Here is a 24,520-nt window from a genome sequence, read left to right as displayed (position 1 = left end):
GCGAACTTCGTATTAAATAGCCAGACAGTAAACGTTTCAGGCTTTGCAAGTCACATAGGGTTTCAGTTACTTCTGCCAGTGCCAGTGTTTCCTCTTCCTCCTCTTCCTTTTTACAAGCGTTTAAAAATGTAAGCAACACTCTTAGCTCGGGAGTCCTACGAAAACATTTGGCACTCAGGCGGCTGTTTGTTGATCCCCTGCCTCCAATACCAGCTTGTTGTGTCTCTCTTGTCCTGTTCAACTCTGTCATTTCCTGGGATTTTGAGATGTCGTTTTACCATCCTTTGAATATACTTAGTTCTTTCCTGCCTTTTGCTTTTGCTTGAAACATGTTTCATTCTCCTCTTCATTCTGGTTTCTGCTGAATGTTATTTTCTTAGGAGAGTGTCATTTGCTCAGACTTGGAACTCTTCAATAGCTGCTTCTGCTACCACTTAGGTCACCCCTGTGTCTACATCATGTAAACAATGTCTGGAAAGAGTAGATGCTCACAATATCCTCTATACAATAAATAAGAGTGGCGAGTGTTAAGAAGAAGGAATCCATGGACGGGGGATTCCCCTTTTGTGGCTCAGAAGAGGCCTATCCCAGGAAGTGAGTCTCAGCCCAGATGTGCTGTCTGGGAGTAGGCTTGTGCAAAGATTCAGTAGTGATTGTGACAGTTTGGGTGAAAGGGGAGGGTGTTAAGAGGAAAGAATCTCGGGCAAAAGGTGGAGGTTTTTAGATAATAAATTGCTCAAACTGGAAGACTTACTATGGCTGAAATAGAGTTACTTTGAGCCAGTGAAATTATTCTGTCTTTCCCAGTGTTTGTTGGTGAAGTCTACCTGCTGCCCCATTTAAGATGCTGTCTGTCTTTACCCCCATCTTCCACCCAAATACAACAAAAACTATTGACACGTTTGCTTTTATACTGTTAGCTAGAGAGTGGAGCAGGACAAAGGACTGACAGGTTGGTCTTGGTCTTTCATATACATACAACCATACATTATGTGCTCTTTTTTGTTTGGCTTTTTTTTTAACCCAGCAGTTTTTTTTTTTTGGGGGGGGGGTGGGTTCATGTATCTGGTTGCATTATGAGTGAATCTTTTTTATGGTTGTACAGTATTCCATTGAATAGATATACCACAACTTGATGAATAGTTGGGTTGTTCCCAGTGTTTGAATATTATGAATAAAACACCTCTGAACATTGTATGAATTTTTGTTGTTTTGTTTTTTCTCCTGCTTAATACATCGCTGTATAATTGCGGAGTCCTCTGGTCGGTGTACATTTATCTTTAAAAAAAAAAAACAAAAAAAACCTGCCAGACTTTTTGCCAAAGTGGCAATACCATTTTACGTTTCCACCAGTAGTATAGGTGACTTTTAGGTGCTTCACATCCTCCCCTCTCTAGGGGATGTGTAGTGTTACCTCATTCGTGGGGAGTTGTTTGTTTTTGTTTTTTTCACTTGTGGTTTTAAACCGTATTTCCCTGGTGGCAAATTATCTTGAACATTATTTCATGTGATTATTGGCCATTCATGTATCTTCTTTCGTGAAGTCTTTTGATCATTTTTTTAAACTGGGTTATTTGTCTTATTACTACTGAGTTGTAGGACTTCATTGAAAGTTCTGAATACAAATCTTTATGCGATGCATTTATTGTTGGGAGAGGCAGTCTGCCATAGTTCCTGAGTACCTCTGTATATTTATTCTAGTTACACCAAGAATGGAAGGCTTGACTGCTCTTTACTGAATCCATTTCTCAGGGTTGTGCTTGCAGTGAGCTGCCTTGAAAGGTGGTTATGTCTCCCTGTAGACAATGAGCAGGCTTGTTATTGTTCACTTTAAAATTGGTGAGTTCCCCATGCTCAGTATCTTATAATGCATTCTATGGCATGTGGAGGCGTTGATCATCCATCAGGGAGCCCTGTGTTGCCCCTCTGGGACTTGGTGGGTCAGGGAACCAACACAGGCATAATACAGCCCTTTGTCTCTAACTGCGGACTCATGTTTTCTGCCACCATTCAGGAACCAGTAACAGGCTCATTTAGCTTGTTACGTTATGTAGACTCGGACTGCACACTTCTTGAGTTGTATTATGGATATTTTCCCCTAGCCTGTGGCTTCCTTTTCATTGTCCCAATAAAACTATCTTAAGAGTTGTTTGAAAAATTGAAGGTTTAAATTTTGATGAAGTCTAATTTATGAATAATTTTCTAGTTAGTGCCTCTTGTCCTAAGAAATCTTTGCCTTCCCGTAGGTAGTGAAGCTTTTCATCTATGTTTTCTTATAGACATTAAGTTTTAGCTTGCACATTTAGGTCTAAGGTCTAGGTTCACTTTTTCTCATTTGGATGTCCTGTTGTTCCAGCACTATTTGTTGAAGAGATTCTTCTTACCCCATTAAATTACATTAACACCTTGGTTGAAAATCATTGACTACGTAGGTGCAAGTGTATTTCTGGATTCTTTTCTATTGATGCTTCTACTATTCTAACTTGATTTTGGTAGCTTTATAGTAAATCGTGAAATTGGAAAAATCCCCCCAACTTTATTCTTTTAAATTGCTCTACTTTAGGTTTCCTGCATTTCCATATAAATTTTTTTTTTTCCATATAAATTTTAGAAGCTTCTTCTCAATTTCTGAAAAACTTGCTGGGATTCTGATGGTGAATATATTGAATATATACATTGTCCTTCAGAAAATGTATTTCTTAACAATGTCTTAATAATACCGAGCCTTCTGACCCGTGAACTTGGCATAAGATCATTCATTTAGGTCCTCTTTAATACCTCTTCACAATATTTGTAGTTCTCCATAGAGGTATTTATCTTCTTTTGTTAAAAATTTTTCTCCTTATTTTGTGAGGGCTTTTTTTGATGCTATTTCAACTGTTAAATTGTAAAATTTCGTTTCTCACTTACTAGTAATATTTAGACATAAAAAAATATTTTTTGAAGGTTGAGCTTTTATTCTGTGATCTTGCTGAATTCATGTAGATAATTTCATTTGCAAGTAGAGACTGTCTTACTTCTTCTTCTTTTCTAATCTCTATTGTTGCTGTCGTTATTGCCTTGCCATACTAGTTCGTACCTCCAGTAAAATACTGAATAGGAATGGGAAGATCCAACATGCTTCTCGCATCTCCACTGTTGTGGGGGCACCAATGAGTTGGTTTGACCAACATGGGAATTATAGTAGCTGGAAGACTTTATGAATGGGGGCATATGATGTCCTATTTTGTGTCATGAAACAAACTAAAGAATTACTAAGTTCAGTGATCCAAAAATCTCTCTGGATCTCATAGAGCCTGGATTCAGTCAGCTTCTATGTCATGGAATTGGCATCTTCTGGTTCAACTGAGTTTACTTATAACTATAGTCAGAAGATGGAAGAATACAAATTCCATTGTTTTAATATAACTAGCTCCTTATCTTTCATAATGGAAGTCAAAGGTAATATTGAAGTCTTAGAAGTTTAAGAAAATTGGAGTAAACATGTTATTTAGACATATTAAGTAACCATCAAAAGAAACAGTTAAGGGAATTAAAAGTGATGGCCTCTGAAGGATAGGGTTAAGTGGTGGGGCAGGTGATTACTTTTTTTTTTTTTTTAATCACTTTTATTTTTTATTTACTTATTTTTTAAAAATTTATTTATTTTTGACAGAGACAGAGTGCGAGCATGAGCTGGGGAGGTGGAGAGAGAGAGAGAGGGAAACACAGAATCCGAAGCAGGCTCCAGGCTCCAAGCTGTCAGCACAGAGCCTGACACGGGGCTCGAACTCACAAACTGCAAGATCATGACCTGGGCCGAAGTTGGCTGCTTAACCGACTGAGCCACCCAGGGGCCCCTAAATCACTTTTATTTTTACTCAAATGCATTTATTGCTTTTTATTCTTACATTTTAAAAGTATTGACTATATGTGTTTACCCATTTTTTGTTGAAAGGAACCAATTGATCTCAGCTTTGGTGTATTTTGATCCCTCCATATCATAATTATTTCAGTGATAAATTCAGAAAGTACTACAAAAAGATCTAGTTTAACTTCTGTTGATACATATTTTGATAAAAATATTGACCTGATGGGTCACCTGGGTGGCTCTATTGGTTAAGCATCTGACTTAATTTTGGCTCAGATCATGATCTCACAGTTCATGAGATCAAGCCCTGCATGGCCCTCTGTGCTGAGAGTGAGGAGCCTGCTTGGGATTCTCTCTCTCTCTCTCTCTCTCTCTCTCTCCCTGCTTGCATGCGTGTGCTCACTTACTTTCTCTTTCAAAAGAAGTAAGTAAGCATTAAAAAAATATTGACAGTATGCACAGGAAACTTGACAAATTAAGATACCAAGAAAGTATATTGGGCAACCTATGCACCCAGTAATATGGGTCTAAATCATGTAAGTAATGGTATGTTAACAGTCTGTAGCCAGGAAAAAAATTTTCATTTAAGATGTGGGATATATTCATGAAATATTACTAAAGATAAAAGTAGCCTACTGAACAATATGTATGACATAATATTTTTGAAAGTAAAGTACATGTGTTCATGAATGTATAGGGAATATTACATATTCTAAATGAGAAAAAACACTTAAAAGAGAAATATCAAATTAAGAGTCATTTTGAGGCACTTTTTTTTTCCTAGTGCTTTTCTGATTTCCAAATTTTCTGTGTTGAACAGGCAATACTTAAGTAATTTAAAGCAGAAAAGTATACCGAAAATGCTGTCAGTACAAGTTGAATGTATTCTTTTTAATGATACGTAACAGTCACTGATTTCAAAAGTGTTTATTTTCACTAAATCATTTCATTTCTCCTTTCAAATTTATTTTTGTAGATTTTGCTCAGTTTTTTTTTTCTTGTTGGTAAATATCCACTCTGCCATTGATGAAAATCCTCTGTCTTTCCTGTGCTAATTTGTTTTGTGTTATTGGAAGTGTTTTCTTGGACAATATTATGGCAAATTAATAATAAAAAAAAAAAAGTGGATCTGATTTCCTGACACCCCAACTAATCTGCTCTTGAACATGTATAATTCCTTCCCCTTGGATGTGTAATCCGTAGTTTAAGTGGATTCAGTTCTGGACTTTGTTCATGCTGCTTCATTTTTTCCATCTGGACTATGTTTGTGCCTTTCTAACCGGTCTTGCTGCTTCTGTTGCTTCTCATCTGAAAGTAAAATCAGAGTTCTTTGGGCGGCCTCTGAGGGTACAGTCCCTTCCATTACAACTTTTCAGTTACAGGTATGGTTACTTCTCTGTCCTTCACACCTTTATTCTAATACTCAAGTTTGAGGCCTTCGGATTCTTCTGCGAGTCTTTCTGTGACCACACTGTTTGAAATTGCAAACCACCTCCTGTGCTCCTTATTCTACTTCTCTGCTTTTATGTTTCTCTGTAGCACTTTTCCGTAGCTACAAAGCAACTACTTTAACTGCTTAGTTCATTTATTGACTGCCTGGCTTTATTCTTCTCCATGGAGAAGAAAGCTCCATGTACCTAGGGATGTTTGTCTCTTATTGACTGTTCTCTGTATAGCACTTCAAACAGTGTCTGACACTTAGTAGGCACGAAATGTTGAATAATGAATGCACTCCAACTCTTCTCATCTGCATTTCATACTGCTGGCAGAGTGATCCTTCCAAAACTGCCCTGGAGAATCTGATTGATTAGTGGTGCTCTGTCCCTCCCTGACCTGGCTGATACCTTTGGCTATAAGTGCTTCTGGTTTTCTTTGTGGTTGCACATATGTGCCCTATTTCAGTCTGGAAGAAGTTCCTAATTCTCAGTCCCCTTAACTGACTTCCCTTCGCGCTTTTACTCGGGCTTCCCTCATCTGCTCACCAAGTTAGGATTCCTCCTCTGGGTCCTTAGGTAGGTACTGTATTACAGGAATTAGATTCACCAGAAAGTATTACTACTGTGCTTGCATTTCTCCTTCCAGACTTAGGTTTTGATCATCTCTTTGTATATCGTGCTTAGAACTAGGCACTTAATGGTAGTTGAGTCAGTAGCTTCAAGGCCTTTTTGTGGTGCTTAGAAGATTAGTTTTAACAGGGCTTTTCTTGTATTGAGTTTTGATTTTTATGTTGCAAGTGCCTAAAATAGATTACTCTGTTTTCAGATATTTCCTATGATACGTATGTCTCCACACTTCATTGTTTTCCATGATAATTTTGCATTTGAGAAAGTCCTTTTACTTTTAAAATACATTTTTTAGTGTTTATTTATTTTTGAGAGCAAGACAGAATGCAAGCCGGAGTTATTTGTTTTTGAGAGCAAGACAGAATGCAAGCCGGGGAGGGGGCAGAGAGAGAGGGAGACACAGAATCTGAAGCAGACTCCAGGCTCCAAACTGTCAGCACAGAGCCCGACGCGGGGCTCAAACTCACAGCCGTGAGATCATGACCTGAGCCGAAGTCAGGTACTTAATCAACTGAGCCACCCAGGCACCCTGAGAAAGTCCTTTTAATTTGCAAACCTTTTGGTGTTTCATCTTTGGTGAATATCGTAGATTATAATTTATATTTGTGAGCAGAGGAATCATTCCTGCAAAGTAAGACTGCTCGGAGTAGTTGCATGCAGCTGCTATATGAAAGATAGGATTAATGTAATTGATAGTGCTTTAATGAAGATAAATTTTTTTTTTCTTTAAATTACAGGGAAGTCTTAAGAGTAGGCGACAGATCTCACCTCAGGAATTCATCCATGAACTGAAAATGGGGTCTGCAGATGACATTGTCACATGCCTGGAGTCCCTCCGCGTCTCTTTGACTAGTAATCCTGTCAGGTAATTCATCTATCTGAACATCATCAGGGCATGTTAGTAAATTAAACAGATGTCTTTAATCTGTTATTTTCATTTAACACTTTCTTTATAGTGTCTGTTCCTGGGTGGTATACCTCAATGGTGTCTCAAGGTAAAAACTGAGTATCTAATGTTTGTATGCATAATGTAATATAATGTCATCAGTACTTTTGTGTTTATTACCAAGTGATACATAGCCTGGGGACTTAAAAACAAGAACAAATTTACTCTTTTTTTTCCTTAAAAATGTGAAGAAATGGTGTTTTTTAAAAGAAAATCATCATGATCAAAAACTCTCAATGTAACATGGCTGAGTTACATGTGAATTTTGGTATTGTATATATAGTGGCTGATTTTTGTTTGACACACAAAGAAATACTATTATTTAACTCATCCTTTATTGGAAATTATGTCTTTATAGGAGCACATAGGCTAGTATTGCCAGATGTAGTGAGTCAAAATACAAGATGCCGAGTGAAATCTGAGTTTCAGATATACAGACACTGTGAGATTTTGTTTATCTGGAATCCAAATTTAACTAGGTGTCCTGGATCCAGCAACTCTAATAGAGATGTCTCTATAAATCAAGTTTTAGACTTTTAGGCTCAGAATATTCTTGAAAAAGTTCAAGCAGAAGTTGTTATGAAATGTCTGAGTAGTCATAAAATTTCAGAGCTGTAAGGGTCTGAGGTAGATCATTTTTGGCTTCCTTTGTATAATAAATGAATGCTTGTTTTTGCATAAGAAAATACTGTGTATTAGATGTGTGTAAAATATGTGTGTTTGAGGGGCACCTGGGCGGCTCAGTCAGTTGTGTGTCTGACCTTGGCCCAGACCATGATCTCATGCTTCGTGAGTTCGAGCCCCATGTCAGGCTGTGTGCTGACAGCTCAGAGTCTGGAGACTGCTTCAGATTCTGTGTCTCCCTCTCTCTCTTCGCCTGCACAGTCTGTCTCTCTCTCTCTCAAAAATAAATAAACATTAAAAAAATTTTTTGAAAAGTGTGTGTGTGTATAAATAATTGTCAGGGCTAGAATGACTACAGAGGTTAATAATATGTAATAGAATCTCTTTGATGTCTGCTCTGTTACTACTTTTTTGGACATTTCTGAAGTTTGGCTACAGTATGAAAAAATCCTTCACAGTACACCTATTTAAAACGAAAAGACCTTACCTGTTGAGACATGAAGTGAGTGAGGTTTAACTGAGGAGTATGAAGAGGAAACAAAGTATATTTCAACTTTATCTTTGTTTTTTCCATATTTCCCCACATCCAGCCTGTTTTCTAGGCTGTAAGCTTAATGAGGGGAAGGAGACCAGGACTTGCTATGTCTTACTTACTTCTCTTTACCACTCATAGCACACAGTACATAAAAAGTACTCAGTGAAGACTTGTCGATTGAAACAATGAAGTTTAATTTGAGCTTCCTTCAGTTTTACCTTGGCTATTGTTAGACACTGAGTTGAATTGAGAATTTATTTGGCAGGTATGATCATACATGAAGAACTCTGCTTTCCAGTTGAATCTGTACCTATTTAATATATTCATTTAAAAAAATAATTACTGAGCACCTAATACTTATAAAGCCCTGTCTTGTGGGGCTTGGGTAAATAGCAAAGCAGATCCAGGTCCTGTACTTATGGAGTTTAAATGTAGCAAAAGGATATTTTGGGGTTGACTGGAGAGATGCACTCCATGTCTCAGTTTATCTGGCAACCACTGAGCAATGGTTGTTTCCGTGGTTTTTCAGTTTGATTAGAAGCAGACCCTTCCTGCTATCTTCATAATTTGATTAGGTGACTATGATAGCAAAAGGAAAACTTTTATGTATGAATTCATGTATATTACAGCGTATACATTTATATGTGATTTTGCCTTAAACTGCTATATTACCTGCTGTATTACCAGGGATCCACAAGCTATCGATGTTTCCCTATAAATGATAGAAATCTTACCATTGGAGAAGTTTTTCTGAAATTGTGGCACTTGATGTAGAGAGAAAATTGAGAAGATACTCAAGATTATTTCTGTGTGCAGTGCTCCAATTAGTGGAATGGCTTCTTTGAATGTGTAAAAGTTGAATTTATGCCTATGTTCAAATCTTTGGACTTTTCTATTAGTTTTGTGTCTGCTGGTAAAGTCCATTTTTCATATTTTTTGATGTATAGTGTGTGACTCAATTTCAAGAGAAAAATAATTAAAATTCTTTTAATAATCTTTTGAGATCGTTGTTAGCCCTGTAGTATTATTGAGTAAATCAGAGTTAAAATTCTTCAATGTCTTTGAATAAATTTGAAAAAAGAAACATGGGAACTGATTAATGATGGTTCTCCAATGTTGGTTTGGGATTGAGTTTTATTTAAATAAAAAGTCAAGGATCAAGAAGAAAACCTCCCTTCTCTCCACCCCACCCCCATCTAGATATGCAATACTTGCAGAATCATTTGTCTGCTTCTGAAACGCTACCTACCAATTATGAGCCATGTCAACCTTCTACCCTCCAGACAGTGAATTATGTGAAAACCAGTGCATTAAATATCATGTTATTTGCCACCTTTTATGAAGAGTTGATTTGAAGACCACAAAGTTCTTCTGTTTTGAAGTTTTATTGATTATTCAATATTCTTGGTGACAGTTTTAAGCTAAAAGACACAGTGCTTTAGTTTTGGAACACTAGGAAAAGACCAGCTTCTTCAAATTGTCAATTATAACTTTTAGTGGATCTTGACATAGGCAACAATTATGTTTCAGCTATTGAACACGTTGAGGTGGAAACGTAAAAAAGTAGACACTAACATTATTATGATTGATAACAAGCATTTTCGTCCATACTCATCTATGCAGATAGCAAATGAATTACAGAATGTATCTTCATTTTCTCAATTTGATGTAGCTGTCAAGGGCACGATTTCTGGCTCAGAAAATCCAATCTATCAGGTCTCGTGTTAATCTTAGGCATTATTTTCCTTTACTCATAGTTAACATGTGCATTTTGAAGTTTACAAGAATTTTTTTTTTTTTTTTTTTTTTTTTTTTTTGCTAACATCTTTTCATTAAATTTCTAAGGGGTTTTGGAACTAGGTTTGATTAAGATAATAACTGTAACTTCCAAAAAATCACTTTAAGAAAAACGTGCAGTAAAATGTTTACCGTAATGCAACTGAGCAGCCTTTGTGGATCTTTATTCCATTTGATCAGTGCCATGTTTAGAATCTAGTTTTTCTGCGCTTAAACACAAAGTTGATAGAAGGGCTTCGTTTTAGAACTGACACATATTTTGTGCCTTATACCACTTGTGTGAGAGACAAGTTTGTGGCAAGCAATGAGATCAACATACTCATTGATACTAACATGATCTGGAGAAAAAAGTCAAGACCAATAATTTTGAAGTTGCTAATAGTTATTTAAATTTTTATGTATTTTTATTTATCTCTTAAAAATTTTTGTTAATGTTTATTTTTGAGAGTGAGAGAGAGAGTACAAGCTGGGGAGAGGTAGAGAGAGGGAGACCCAGAACCTGAAGCAGGTTTCAGGTCCCGAGCTGTCAGCACAGAGCCCAACGCGAGGCTCAAACCCACAGACTGTGAAATCATGACCTGAGCCAAAGTCGGATGCTTAACCAACTGAGCCACCCAGGCGCCCCTAAAATTATATTTTCGTAAAACGTTAAACATGTAGTAAAGACATTGTGATAAGAGAAAAACAAGCACCCACTTGCCTACCTGTGAAGCTAAGATAGAAATAAGGCTTGTAACTTGGAAGCTTCCATGCATCCCTGCTTAATTCTATGTCCCGTTCTCCCGCTATACTGTGGTTAGTGCTGTTTTGAATTTAGGGGTTATCTTTGTTTTTTCTTTTCATTATAGTTTCACCATATATGCCTTCTTAATTTGTGTATTATTTGGTTTCATCTTTGTCACTTCCTGTAAACAGCATAATCTTCCGTGCATTCTTCTGAGACTTTCCCTCTCTATTGTATTTGGTAGACTTAAGTACGTTGATGTGTGCAACTACGCACACACCATCACAATCCATACTTTTCCATACTTTTATTTTTTCTTATGTTTTAGGAAGATCTATTACAGATAGTATACAAATGCTCTTTTTAACAAATCTGATAGTCTTTGTCATTTTCTGGTAGTTTTATGTTTTCATCGCCACTGTAAAAACGTATTGGAAACTGTACCTGACATTTCATTTTTTCATTTTGAATTTTCAAGTAGTTTATGCTGCTTGCACTGTGTTCATCTTCCTTTATACACCCAGCCTTCTGCTCTTTGTTCCTTTTCTGTATTATTCCTCTCCTTCTTCCTCTTCTTCCTTAAATTCTTTTGGGTAGATTTTTAATTTCTCATTTCACTTTTTCCCTTACTTACTAATTTGGAACACATTTTCCCTTTCTGATCTTAGAAAAGAAAGTTAGCATGTACACACTCAAAAAGGAAATTTAATACTCATGTGCCTAAAAGGGACAAAAATAAGCAATATCCTGTATTTTGAACCTAAGAACATAGACCTAAAAATACTTGAACACCAATCACCTTCTGTTAATTTGTATGCTAGTGTTGTGTGATATATTAATTGTATTTTTTTTCTTTTTAATGTCACAAATTAGCTATTACTATTGAGTCAAACTACAGATATGTGTATATGTATATATGTTTGCACATTCATTTAGTCATTCCTTTTTGGGTATTACACATTTGTCTCCGATGATTTGACTCTTGCTTCAAGTATATTATTAGGCTCCCTTGGCCAAAGTCTTTTAATGGTAAAACTCTTTAATTTGTCAGAAAGTGACTTAATTTGCCTTTACTTTTGAAGGATGCTTTTCCTAAGGCATGAAATGGAGGGCTTTTAGATAAGTTAGTGCACTGAAGATAGTATTTCCTCTTCTGCCTTGCATTGCTGTTTTCAAAGGGTTGACTCTTGATCTAAAACTCATTTTTTTCCGGGTAATCTGCCTTTTCTCTCCGTTCTGTGTCCAGGTGGAAATTTCCCTATTTATTCTCTAGGGTTTTGGGGAGGTTTGCTGAGTATGGTTTGGTGTCCTTAATACATTCTGTGAAAATTTCAGCTATTACCCTTTACAATTTTTCCTCATTTTATATATGTTAGGATGCAGGCCTTCTTCCTCCATATGCCATTATTTATTATCAATTTAATAGTTTACATTCCTCTATATTCCTCTATATTCTGGAAGCATTTATATTTATTTATTAGATCTTCTTGTTTTCTTGTTTCTTCACTGGTGTCTAATATGCTATTGAGCTATATGTTGCATTTTAAATTTCCGTTATTATAATTGCATCCCTGTTATTTCTCCTTCGTTCTGTTTTATTTGTTTATGTTTAAGTTTATTTATTTTGAAAGAGAGAGTGTGAGCAGAGGGAGGGGCAGAGAGAGAGGAGCTCTGCTCTGTCGGCACAGAGCCTCACGTGGGGCTTGATCTCAAGACCCTGAGATCATGACCTGAGCCGAAATGAAGAGTTGGACACTCAACCTACTGAGCCACCCAGGTGCCTCTGTTTCTGTCTTAAAACTCCTTGTCTTTTTCATAATTTGTTGCTTCATGCTTATTTTTAATCCTGTTTTATTTCTTTAAACATAGTAAATATCCCTACTTTCTAGGTCTGTAATCTAGTAAGTGAAAATTTCTCAGGCCTGATCTTGGTTATTTGGTTGGCTGCTTAGTTCTTTCCATCTTTACTCATGTCTTGTTTCTTTGTGCGCTCTGTAATGAGAGTGGCCTCCTGTCCCTTTGAACTTTTTCTTTGAGATTTATTTTGAAGATATAGTTTGCTAGAATGAATTGAATGATTTTCAACTACTAGACACATATGGATACTAATAACCCAGGGCCAACTTAAACTAAAATTTCTGGCTTGAGGTGTTTTAGACTTTTGTTTTTGGTGTTATGTTTGTTTTAACACATGGGCACCTTACATGTATCTAACTTGGGTTATATGTTACCAGAACATATTTGCCTTGTCCTTTACTGGGCAGGTGGATAGGTTTATTTCTAGCTTACCTTCTTATTGCAGGTGTGACCCTTTGAGATTCTCATTTTTGCCGTGTGTCCTAGCCTTGATAATGGCCTCTAGGCTTTGGCTCTTGTCCCTTTGACTCTGTACCACAATCACAAAGGAAATGTTGGTTTCCTTTGCATCTGTCCCATAGGGCAGAGCAAGTGGGGCTCAAGGCTGGCTTACCTCTCTGAATTCCTCTTTCTCTCTCTTTAAATTTTTCTTTTAAGGATACTTTACTTTCTTGTTACCACAGATACAACTTTAAAATCTTGTTTCAGTGACGGTTTTTGGTAGAATTGTTGCAGATCGCTATTTTAATACAAGAAAGATAAGTATTAAAGTTTTGTGCCCCAAATCCCAATTTCTCAGAAGGATATAAACAGACAAGTAGAGGGCTTCCTCCTTTCTATCATTTATTTGTCAGACCAGTTGGTCAGTGGTGAATTCCTGTTAACTGTTTTTTGGTTTTGCTTCATATTTTTTAAGTGCCTATGTTAATATGTTCATATACTTATTTTACTTTACCTTACTTTTGCTTACCCTGCCCCCCCCCCCCCCCCCCCCCAAGATGAGCTCTAGAGGAGAGCCTGGGTAGCTCAGTTGGTTAGGCATCCAACTTTTGATTTCAGCTCAGGTCATGATCTCACGGTTTGTGGGATTGAGCCCTGTGTTGGGCTCTGTGCTGACAGTGCAGAACCTGCTTGGAATTCTTTCCCTCCCTGTCTCTCTGCCCCTTCCCTGCTTGTGCTATCTCTATCTCAAAGTAAATAAATAAAATTATATATTAAAAAGTTGAACTCTAGAAGTTATGGTTTTATTACTCTGCAGGGTATCGGTCTTGCATTTCAGTTAGCATTCTTCTATCCTTTAAGGCACCTTAAAATCCTTTGATTTTTCTAGTTCTTTTTGAACCAGCCTCACCATCTTGCTGGTTCCCTCATTAACGTAGTAAATAAATATTTGACACTGTTGACTTTTTCTGGGTGAAGTGATGTTTATATCTTTTTGAAAATCATGGTTTGGCATTAGAGATTTGTGGAACGTGATAATACTCCTCAAAAAACATCCTAGAAATTCATGGCAGGAGTAAATTTACCCACTTGGGTAAAAAGTCTGCGTTTCCAACACCCTGTGTCTGTCCCTGGGTTGGGGGAAGGGACAGTGACTATGATGAGAGATAGGGTATGCCTTGAGCAAGGACGACTTAGCGTCCAGTCCCCCAGGCCTTCATCCTTCTCTCCTGTCTGCAGAACCCGTAATTTTAGTCAGTGGATCTAAATGACATGTGGTGGGAGGGGGTGTACAGCCTTTTCAAAGCACCCAAACCGAAACATCGACAGGTCAAACTTTTACCCAGATGGACCTCTTCCTAAAGTTTAAGTATACTGCATCATGATCCTAGAGGAGTCGCTGTTGCTTTTGTCAGTCTTAGCAAAGATCCTTTCCTAGGAAGGAGATGGGAAGGAATCAGAATGAAACTGTACATACATATGCACATATATATGTATGTATGTATGTATGTAGTATATATGTTGTCAGAGTCCTAGCGGGAAGACAGACACCAGAGAGCACGCTGTAATTTTTTTTTTTTTTAAAGAAGTTAATACCAGAAATAGGTTAAATAACTGATGGAAAGACTGAGAAACCACATAAGAAGCAGTGAGGACCTGATTGGCAGCAGTGAGAAGTTGCTCCACCCCTGGGCTGGAGGGGGAGGGCAAGAACTCTGTTCATGAAGCTAAGGGGGGCCGGCATTGAGCCTACAAAATGAACCCCTTTGAAACTAGATCAGAACAGCAGAAGGGGAAGAAGGGGAAGGAGAAGAAAGGGGTCAAGCATCTGTACATTATTTAGTTGGGCAGAGAATAGGTCAGTAAGTGTTAAATTCTCATTTCTTCCAGGTTTTAGTTTCATTTATCTTACTACTAGGAGATAAAAATAAGTATTTTCATGATATGCTACAGGACTTGGATCTGGGCATAAACTTTCTAAGAATACAAAGGGCTGTCCTGCTCTGGATTTCTTGAAACTTACCTCTATTTGAAGGTTGTCCGTTTAGTCCAGGTAAATAAATGGTCACTAGCTCAGCTCCCACATTGACTTCAATACTTTCTCAATACCTCACTTTTACTTTGCCTCCCAAAGATCTTCTTTTTCTGTTTAGTACTTATCCCTCGATTACATTAAAAAAGAGACCTTTTACTCTTTATTTTATTTTCTCTAACAGCTGTCTTGTTTCACACAGAAACATGCAAATGACTGGTTTTGAAGAGATACGGATACATCCCCTTTTTGCCCTTGAGTTCTGAACATGTTAAAGTAGATAAGAGAAGTGAGCTTAGGAATAACCTCTGGACTCCTGGAAAGGCCAAGTTGCAGAGCACAACTGGGACTTTTGAACGTCAAGTGTACTTCATCCCAGTGAATCAAACTTCCCACACTGTCCTCAGTAGAAAGAATAGACAACTGTAGGCCAGGGTCAGGATCCCTTCCCCACTTTCTCTAATTTGATAAATGAGTCCTTCTGGGTGGTGGTGAGTGGGGGGTGGGGGGGGTGGGGTGGGGAAATCTCCAAATAATGAGATGGAGGGAGTGACTGGAAGTAATCCCTAATATTCTTTTCTGGGGAACATAGGAGAAGGCCTCTTCTTTAGTAGAACCGAGAGGAGGAGGATAGTAAATGTTCTCACTAATATGATTCAGTTTATTTTTATTGCCTGACATGTTTTAGAATTTTAAAATAAGACATGAGATACAAAATTTCTTTTTAAAAATAAGCCTTAGAAAAAAGTTTGGGAATTAACAATATGTATAGGTGTATGGTGTTATTAATAGTGGTAGTTTCTCAAGTGGGCAGGAAGGGTAAAGATTTTCCTGGGTGGTCTACATTCTTCTATTTCTTCTGTCTTGTCTTTCCCTTTTTTTTTTTCCCCTCCTCTAGTGATGCCAGGAGGCCACGTGATACAGATGGCTCTGTTTTCCTTCCTGTACTGTTTTATTGTTTTATTTTTTTTTTTCAACGTTTATTTATTTTTGGGACAGAGAGAGACAGAGCATGAACGGGGGAGGGGCAGAGAGAGAGGGAGACACAGAATCAGAAGCAGGCTCCAGGCTCTGAGCCATCAGCCCAGAGCCTGACGCGGGGCTCGAACTCCCGGACCGCGAGATCGTGACCTGGCTGAAGTCGGACGCTTAACCGACTGCGCCACCCAGGCGCCCCCGTGCTGTTTTAATAAGGTAGCCACTAGGTCCTTGTGGTTATTTAAACTAATGAAGCCGGGGTGGGGGTAAGCATTTCAGGTGCTCAAGAGGCACTTGTGGCTAGTGGCTAGCAAATTGAACCGCACATAGAAACCATTTATGTCGCTGTAAAAAAAATTCTATTAGACATTGCTGCTTAAACATCTTGGTTCTTCTGGTTAGCTGCTTGCTTCTTGGACATAAATACTGCATGACGATTATATCCTCAAAGTTAAGTTCAGGACTATGGGAATATATAAAGGAATTGAAGTCTGAAAGATTAAAAGATTTTTAAAACCTCCAAGGATGAGTGAGCGTTTGTATCAAGAGAATCCCAAAAAGAAACGAGCGATCCATGAGAGGCTGCCTTTAGCGGGGAGTTCTGTCTTGGATAAGGCAAAGGGAATGGGCTTTGCACCAGCTGTTAAGGGGTAGAAACGGAGAGGAGGGGTGTGTCTGACAGGCAGTGCAAAAGGTGTGGTCCACGACAGCCTTCAGTGTGACTGCCTGTAGCTAGGATGAGGGAATCGGCAATATGGCACATCGTGAAAGTCACAGGAACATCCCCTTTGGTATGCTAAAAATACCCATTGGATTCATGTTTATTTTACAGAACTTTTCTCAGGGAGATGTACTTTTACCTCTACAAAGCATTTTTTCTAGGTTGTTTTCAATAAAAAGTCACCAAGTCTAGGTAAGATGTTAATATTCTTTATTTCTGTATTTAGACGATACCATATATCTTAGGATATACCTTGTATTATTTATGTCTAAATTAACATTCAGTATCCATTACTTTTATGACTCTTAATATTGCTTATTAAAGAAATATTTATTGAAAATGCCCTCTAATTTTAGGTCATTTTGAAGTCCTTTCCAAAGTGTTTTAAAAGAATGAAATATTAATGCAAAATGCCCTGAAAGAAAATACTAATGTTTATAAATGAGTACTAACCTGATATTTTAAAGGGCATGCCAATACTTTCCACTGCTTTCCCAGTCCTACCAAAGCTGGAGTAATTTCTCTGAGAAATCTCCGAGAAGACTTCATGTTCCCCACTGGCGGGAGACTTCGTCCTTTGTGTATTGTCATTCATACTACAGTTTGGTTTTGGCTTATAGCTGTTTTAAAATATGTCATAATTATTTGGTTTCAAAGTTAACTCTATCTGTATCTGAAAAGCTTTGACTTTGAATGCAAGGTTAACAATAAAAGTACAGTGCATTGGAAATATAGTAATTGCTTTTAACTGAGAAATACGTATTTTCTGTACCCGATGAATAACAGCTGTGTAGCTCAATTTATACTTGACCTGAAAGGCCCTAGAAGTAAAATCCTCCCAATCTACTTGATAATATATATCTCCTAGTCTATTTAAAATAAAATATAAATTGCTGTTTGAATAGTGAAGATTAATTTTCAAAAATTCATATGTAAAGTCTGTCACAATTAACACAGGGTCTCAAATCTTCCTTTTTAAAATAGAGTAGTTTGATATTCAGGCATAAGAGAAAGAATTGTGACTGAAAACTAATTATGGGGAAAGATTAGATTACTGTTTAAAAGACAACAAAAGATAGTGTTATAACAATTTGGGAAAAGTGCTGCTCTTAAACGTGTACAGCTTCTCCTGACCGTAGAGGTGAAATACAAGAAACTTTGCCTTTCAGTTGCTTTGTCTGTGTCCTCAGAGAATGTAAGCCTTATATGTTCACATTTGTAACCGTTACCAGCGTTATGTTATTTACTGAATACTTTGGTTTCTTTGGCGAAGATGAATGTCTTCAGTGGAAAAATTATTGCCTTGCAGACCCTAACCCCCCCCTATTATTTAGTAGCCTACATATGAAGGGTCTGTGTAGTTTCTTCCTGAGACTAATTTTTTGGCTTCATTACCAACGTTTTAAAAGTATTGCTTGGTGAGTTAAGCAAAGAACTTAAAATATGATTTTTGTCTTGGTATTCCTTGCTGTCTCTATACATAAAAAAGTACATAACTACAGTTGACCTTTGAACAACACACATTTGAAATGTGTCCACTTATACACAGCTATTTTTTTTTATTAATACAATACAGTCCTGCAAATATATTTTCTCTTAGAATTTCTCACCATTTTGTAAAGCTTACTTTATAGTAAGAATAAATACACTGTATAACATATATACAACGTATGTGTTAATTAGCTGGTTATGTTATTGGTAAGACTTCTGGCCAACTGTGGGCTATTAGGAACTAAGTTTTTGGGGCATCAAATGTTTATTATACTGGATTTTCCACTGTGTCGGGGGGAATTGGCACCCCTAACACCCACAGTGTTCAAAGGTCAGCTGTCTACATAAGGCCTAAATACATAGGTGAAATATATTGGCAATAGAAGGAAATTTTAATTTTTATAATTCAGAAAAACTTGTGAAATAAAACTGAATTTTATCATCCATATTGGCCATGGATTTCTAGGTCTTTTGTTATGGGACAATCAATAAATGTAAGAAACTCGTAGTCTTCTAAGTTTTCATACGTTAAACATCTTTCATATGTTAACATTCATAAAAGATAAACACATTAGGGTTAGATCCACTGAGGTCACTTGGACTGCCTCTACAGAGAGAAAGTAGGCTCATTTGAGCAGAAGTTCAGTAGAACTTTGTACAGCAAATGTTCTTGGTCTGTGCTGTTCAGTATTCAAAACATGACTGTTGAGCACTTGAAGCATGCTTAATGTGACTAAGAAATGCAATTTAAGCTTAAATTCGCATGTCACTAGAGGCTGCTCTTTTGGACAATAATTTGAGAGCAAGTCATGTGATGATATTCTTTGTGCACTTGTTTTGAGCCTTTGCATTCTTGAGTCTGAAGATAAGGCATCTCTGCTGTGGTGTGGCATTCTGAGGAGGAGGCCAGAATATTATTAATTAATTAATTGTTGTTGAGGAACTGTCACATGGACTCGGAAGATCAGGGTGCATGTTAAATGGAGTTGAATAATGAAAAGAGAATAGGGAAGTTAAAACATGAAATAATATGAAATGCATGAGGTGCCACCAGTCAGTTTTTAGGGTAGGGGGTCCGGTGGTTTGAGTTTCTTCACACGCCTCTCTGTTGGAAAACTCGTAGAGGTGTAAAGGCTTCTCCCTGGCTTCAGCTTGCTGAGATCACATTTGGAGAGAAACGTTGAACACATAGAGTAAGTGATACCACCAGCTCTTTGAGTGCGTAGTATGGATAAAATGCCACTAGAGTACAGCAGAGGATGTATTTGTTAATCTCATGCAACCAGAATTCTCAGGTGCTGTGCTAGGTATCACAGGAATGAGGCATCTAGGGGTAAGACCTAGAAAATATATAACAGAAGATACCAGTTCAGTTAAGAAAAAATCAGGGACTGAGAATAGTGCATAGAGCACTTTTAGATACAAGCTCGTCAGAGGAAGTCTTTGAGGTAGTAAAGATTAAGAGACTAAGAAGACAAGGAATTAGTTAAGAGAAGCTTAGGCTTTGCTTCAGGGCCAGGAAGCACCTCTCGGGCAGCAGAGACCCTGAGGTGAGGAAAGTGGAGAGTGGCAGGAGAGTGGAGGGAGGGAGATGGAATCCCAGAGGCCATGGAGCCATCAGGGAGGTGGACAGTGGCCAGGTCATGAGAGGCCTTAAGGGTGACTTGGGGGGAGACATAAGATTTTTTTAAATAAGTATGAGGCTGTTAACGAGATTTACATAGCAAATGACGTATTTCTTATGTTCAATTATTTTTGAGAGAGAGAGAGACAGAGAGAGACAGAGACAGGAAGAGAGGGAGACACAGAATCCGCAGCAGGCTCCAGGTTCTGAGCTGTCAGAGCCACCAGGCACCCCATGGAAATCACATATTTCTAAGTTTACCTTTTAAAAGGAACTGCTTTGGGGACAGTGTATTGAAGGGAGGATAGAGTGGACAGGGAGATCAGAAAGGAGGCTATGGCCTAGTCACAGGAGTGATGAGCATGGCTTGGATGAGGATTGTAGTCGTGGTGGGGCGATGAGAGGGTGGGTTTTGCAGATAAACCGGAGGTACAGACTGTAGGACCTGTTGACAGATCGGCTGTGGTGTGTGACTGAAGTGGAGGAATCAATAATGACCTCTAGATTTTGTGACCTGATGAAAGTAGTGCCATTAACAGTGATAGAGGAAGATGGTTTTGTTACTTGTTTCATACATTTTGTGGAAAACAAAAATGTTTGTTTTAACCACGTTAAGTTTGATATGTTTGAGTTTCACAGTTGGAGATATGAACAAGCAAGCAGCTGGATAATGGAGTCTGGAGCTCAGTGGAGACATGTGGAGATGCCTACCTACTGTTGATATGTAGACTGTACATAAAGCACTGAGAATAGTTGAGAGTCCAGGTGGGGGGTGCAGGGGGCGGAGAGAGAGAGAGAAAAAAGGAAGGAGGGAAGGAAGGAAGGAGGGAAGGAGGGAAGGAGGGAAGGAGGGAAGGAAGGAAGGAAGGAAAGATGTATTTTAAAACCACCCCAGAGTTGTAGCCAATGGCAGCAGTGGGAGTTGTCCAAGAAGGAAGGAAGGAAGGAAGGAAGAAGGCAGGAAGAAGGAAGGAAGGAAGGAAGGAAGGAAGGAAGGAAGGAAGGATGGATGGATGGATGGTGGGTGCAGAAAAACACTCAGAAGAAGCCCTGGGGAACTCCAGCAGTTATCCATGGTCTAGAAAGGCTAGAGAAACCAGAAAAACAGACTGAGCAGTGGTCATTTGGGAGGAGGAGAACCCAGAAAGGCTGGTTTCCTGAGCCTAAGAGAGGAAGAGAGTTTCAGTAGGGTCAAGTGGCAAACCACATGAATGCTCCTGAGACCTGGGGCAAGATGTTACTGCCAGAATGAGCAAGAGGAGCGTTCTTGGTGACCTTCGAGGAAAGCAGTTTTGTGGAGTCTGGGTGGCAGAAGCCAGATGAAGTGAGATGGAATAAATGGATGGTAAAGAATAGATGGTGAAGAAGTACTTCTTATACTAACCATTCTTCAGAGGCAATTGAGACATTATGCTGTAAAAAAGAAACGGACAGTAACTGGAGAGAGATCTGGGGCCAAGTGGGTAAGACCCAGTAAGCAAATGGAGAAACTTAGATGAACTAGAGTTCAAAGAAGACAAACTTGCATTGGCTCTTGAAAGGTGAAATAGTTTCGTTTGTAACTGAAGAGGCAGCTCTTTGGAGGGGAGCATTATGAGTGAAGGTAGTAATGAACTTGACAGAATGAGGAGCAGATGATAGACTTAATAATGAAGTTTATGGGACTAGTATTGGGCAATAGTAGCAAGTACTTTGGGTGAAAACAGATGGTGGAAGACCTGCACTAAAATGGGTTCTTTCCCCCCTCGCATATTGGTTGTCAAATTAGTCTGTTTAAGATGAAAAATTCATTAGTGCTTTCCTGAAGTAATGATATTTTGATTTGATACCAAGAAACTCCTTTACTCCTATTTAATACATTCCAAAAGATTTTTTTTTTCTGCAATGTTTCTTTTAATAGTGGACTAAAGTTTTGATTAGAGCACATGCCAGTATATGTTATTTCAACTCTATAGTTCTTTTACTGTCTTTTCACTTAAAGATCAAGAGCTCATCTTTCTTATTGGTGATTTGTGTTACATCACTGCAGTTCATCTGGTTTTCTTTTTGTGCTATTTCGACTACTTTTTCTAGATAGTTTATACCTTTCAATATGTTACTGCTAGAAAGTAACTAAGAGAATAGACTACTTAGTTTGTTACTCTACTGTCTCATCTAATACTAGAAGTGAGAATAAGTGACTGGTTTTAAATATATAATTTCTTTAAAAGTCAGCTCCTAGAAAATATATGTATTAATGATTGCATTTTGAATTTTGGTAGATTTTTAAATCAGAACATTATTTAGTTACTGCATTCCCTGTATAATTTAGTGTAATTTTTGTGGATGCCCATCAGTTGGGATGGAGGTGTATGTTTGTTTTGTCCTTAGGGCATGTTAATTGCTTTGTGCTCCTCTACTCCCCCCCCCCCCCCCCCCTGCCGGTTCATTGTAAGTATTTAGTCACCTTACTAAGAGTAGGTGAAAATGAAAGCTAAAATAAGCTATAATTATATTCAGCATTGGTGATATATTACTCTGACCGAGGAATGTAAATTGGATTTGGATATTACACAGTATTAAAGCTGACCTTCTAAGGTTAAGGTATAAAATTCGTTACTTTGTCACATGTGACCAGTGATATTTTTTTCCCCTTTCAGGATGTTTCTTATATTGATTTTGAGCAAAATAACTTTGTGCTTCCCTAGGTGTTTATGTAAGATTATTCTTGGAGGTAATTAAAAATTTTCCTTATTACAAAAAGTAGGAGTTCATTATAAGAAAATAGATAAAACACAAGCAAAATGAAGAAACAAATGTGTAACATCACCTACTTAAAAAGGCACTATATGGAAGTGTGTGTGTGTCTACTGAAGAAGTCCTTTTGTTTGATGCTATTGGTTTTTAGGGCTAACACAGGGAATGATAAATGATTTACATATGTCCTAAACATTCTTTGGATTCAAAAGATTGAACATTTTTTTTTTCCTCTATACTTTTGATGAGGAGGTCAGAGTAGCACCTACTCTACTTCTGAGTAGAAATAGATGATTATATAAACCACATCCATGATGCACTGTCTTCCTCATATTGGTATTTTAAGGTGGAACAGAAATGTAGAGGCTCTTATAAAGTATACAGAATTCTTTTGTAAAGTCCTTTTGATGTCTCTCAATAGTAAACACTTGTGTTCACGTCTATTTCTCTGGCATTTTTTAAAATGCCATTTAAAAAACTTTTTCAAAGCATTAGGCTTGGTTTTCATAGAAACAGCAGCTTCTTTGGCAGTGACTTGTCTGTTTATGTAATTTTTATTAAATTAATTACAGTAATAGGTACACCTGGCAAAAACAGATTTGGAAACAAACCTCCCCTCCCATTGGTTCTAGTGGGGGTTATGTGAGCATAACAAGGCAGTCCTACTTCTCCCTGACAGGGAGGTACCATGGAGGCTAGGTGGGGAGCTCAGACACCCATCCATGTCCAGCAATAACAAGAAGCCTCTTTCTGAGGTATCAGCAGAGGCCAACTGGAGAACATGGACTCGTGTGTTCACCTGGCGGTATTGAGGGGATGCCTGTCCTCCTTCCTCCACCTGAGCTGTATCGTAGGAAGCCAGCTAAAAAAACAAGAGGTTGAAATAAAATCCGAAGTATCATAACATAATAACCTGTTTCCAGGTTTCAATATAGAAAACCTGTCATAATAAAAAGGAGGAAGGTTTCAAACTGAGTGCAAAAAGACCTTTACTAATAGACAACAATGAGTTGTCAGAGATATTTGAACATTCTAATAAAGATGTTCAAAGGAGCCATCCTAAAGATGTTTTAATGAGCAAGTATGAATATGCTGAAAGAAAAAAAAATAGTCTCCGTAAAGAAATAGAAGAAACTTTATTCTTTTTAAAAGATCAAATAGAAATTTTGGAATTGAAGACTACAATAACTGAAATGAAAAACTTACTGGAGGGGCACAACAACAAAATGCGAGGATGAGAGGAAAGAATTGGTGATCTGCAGTGTAGAATAATAGAAAATACCCAATCTGAACAGAGAGGAAATGAAAAACAAAACCAAAACAGAGCCTCAGGCAACTGTGGCACTATAATAAAAGATCTAACGTTTTGTTATCCAAATCCTAGGAGGATCTGAGAGGTGGGAGGATAGCAAAGTTACATGAAGAAATAATGGCTAAATATTTCCCAAGTTTGGCAAAAGACCTAAACCCACAGATTCAAGAAACCTAGTGAAACTGCAAATAGGGTGAACCCAGAGAAACTCACGTTAGGACCTTCCATAGTCAAACTTCTGACAACTGAAAACAGTAAAAATTCTTGAAAGCAACCCGAGATGCCACTTTGGTTACGGAGAAAACCAATGGCATGACACTGGATTTCTCTTCAGAAACTATGGAGGCCCAAAGCATGTGGTAGAAACAGTTTTTAAATGAAGAAAGCCAAGAACAGCCAGCTCAGAATCTTGCGTGCTGTGAATGTATCCTTTAGGAGTGAAGGCAAAATCAAGACATGCTGAGACGAAAGAAAACAAAGGGAATTTTTGGCCTTAAAAGAATAGCTAATGATATTTTCTAAACAGAAAAATAATAAAAGAATAATAAGAAAAAGAATAAGAAAATAATAATAAAAGAAATACAAGAAGGCATCCTTGAAATACTGGGAAGAGAAAGTGTACAGTGTAAATAAAAATGTGGGTAAGTGTACTTTCCTTTCCTTGAATTTTCTAAATTATGTTTGGTAGAAGCAAAACTTATATCTGTCTGATGAGGTTCTCACTGTACATAGAGGAAGTACTTATAACAATGATACTCTAAATGGGGAGGGTAAAGTGCATAAAGGGAG

The 24,520-nt window shown here is 37.8% G+C and overlaps 1 protein-coding gene across 3 annotated transcripts in view; it reads left to right on the top strand.

Moving 5' to 3' along the window:
- DIAPH3 (diaphanous related formin 3) overlaps positions 1-24,520 on the top strand; it is a 506,099-nt gene that overhangs the window by 106,442 nt on the left and 375,137 nt on the right. For all 3 annotated transcript variants that reach the window (XM_006927330.5, XM_045053868.1, XM_045053865.1), the window contains one exon: positions 6,651-6,778. In XM_006927330.5, coding sequence (XP_006927392.4) covers positions 6,651-6,778 — 128 coding nt within the window. The remainder of the gene's footprint in view (positions 1-6,650; positions 6,779-24,520) is intronic.

The sequence above is a fragment of the Felis catus genome, chromosome A1 (assembly GCF_018350175.1).
Source record: "Felis catus isolate Fca126 chromosome A1, F.catus_Fca126_mat1.0, whole genome shotgun sequence".
NCBI classification, from domain to species: Eukaryota; Metazoa; Chordata; class Mammalia; order Carnivora; family Felidae; genus Felis; species Felis catus.
The sequence above is the reverse complement of the archived record's forward strand: the minus strand, read 5'-3'. Positions and strand labels throughout refer to the sequence as shown.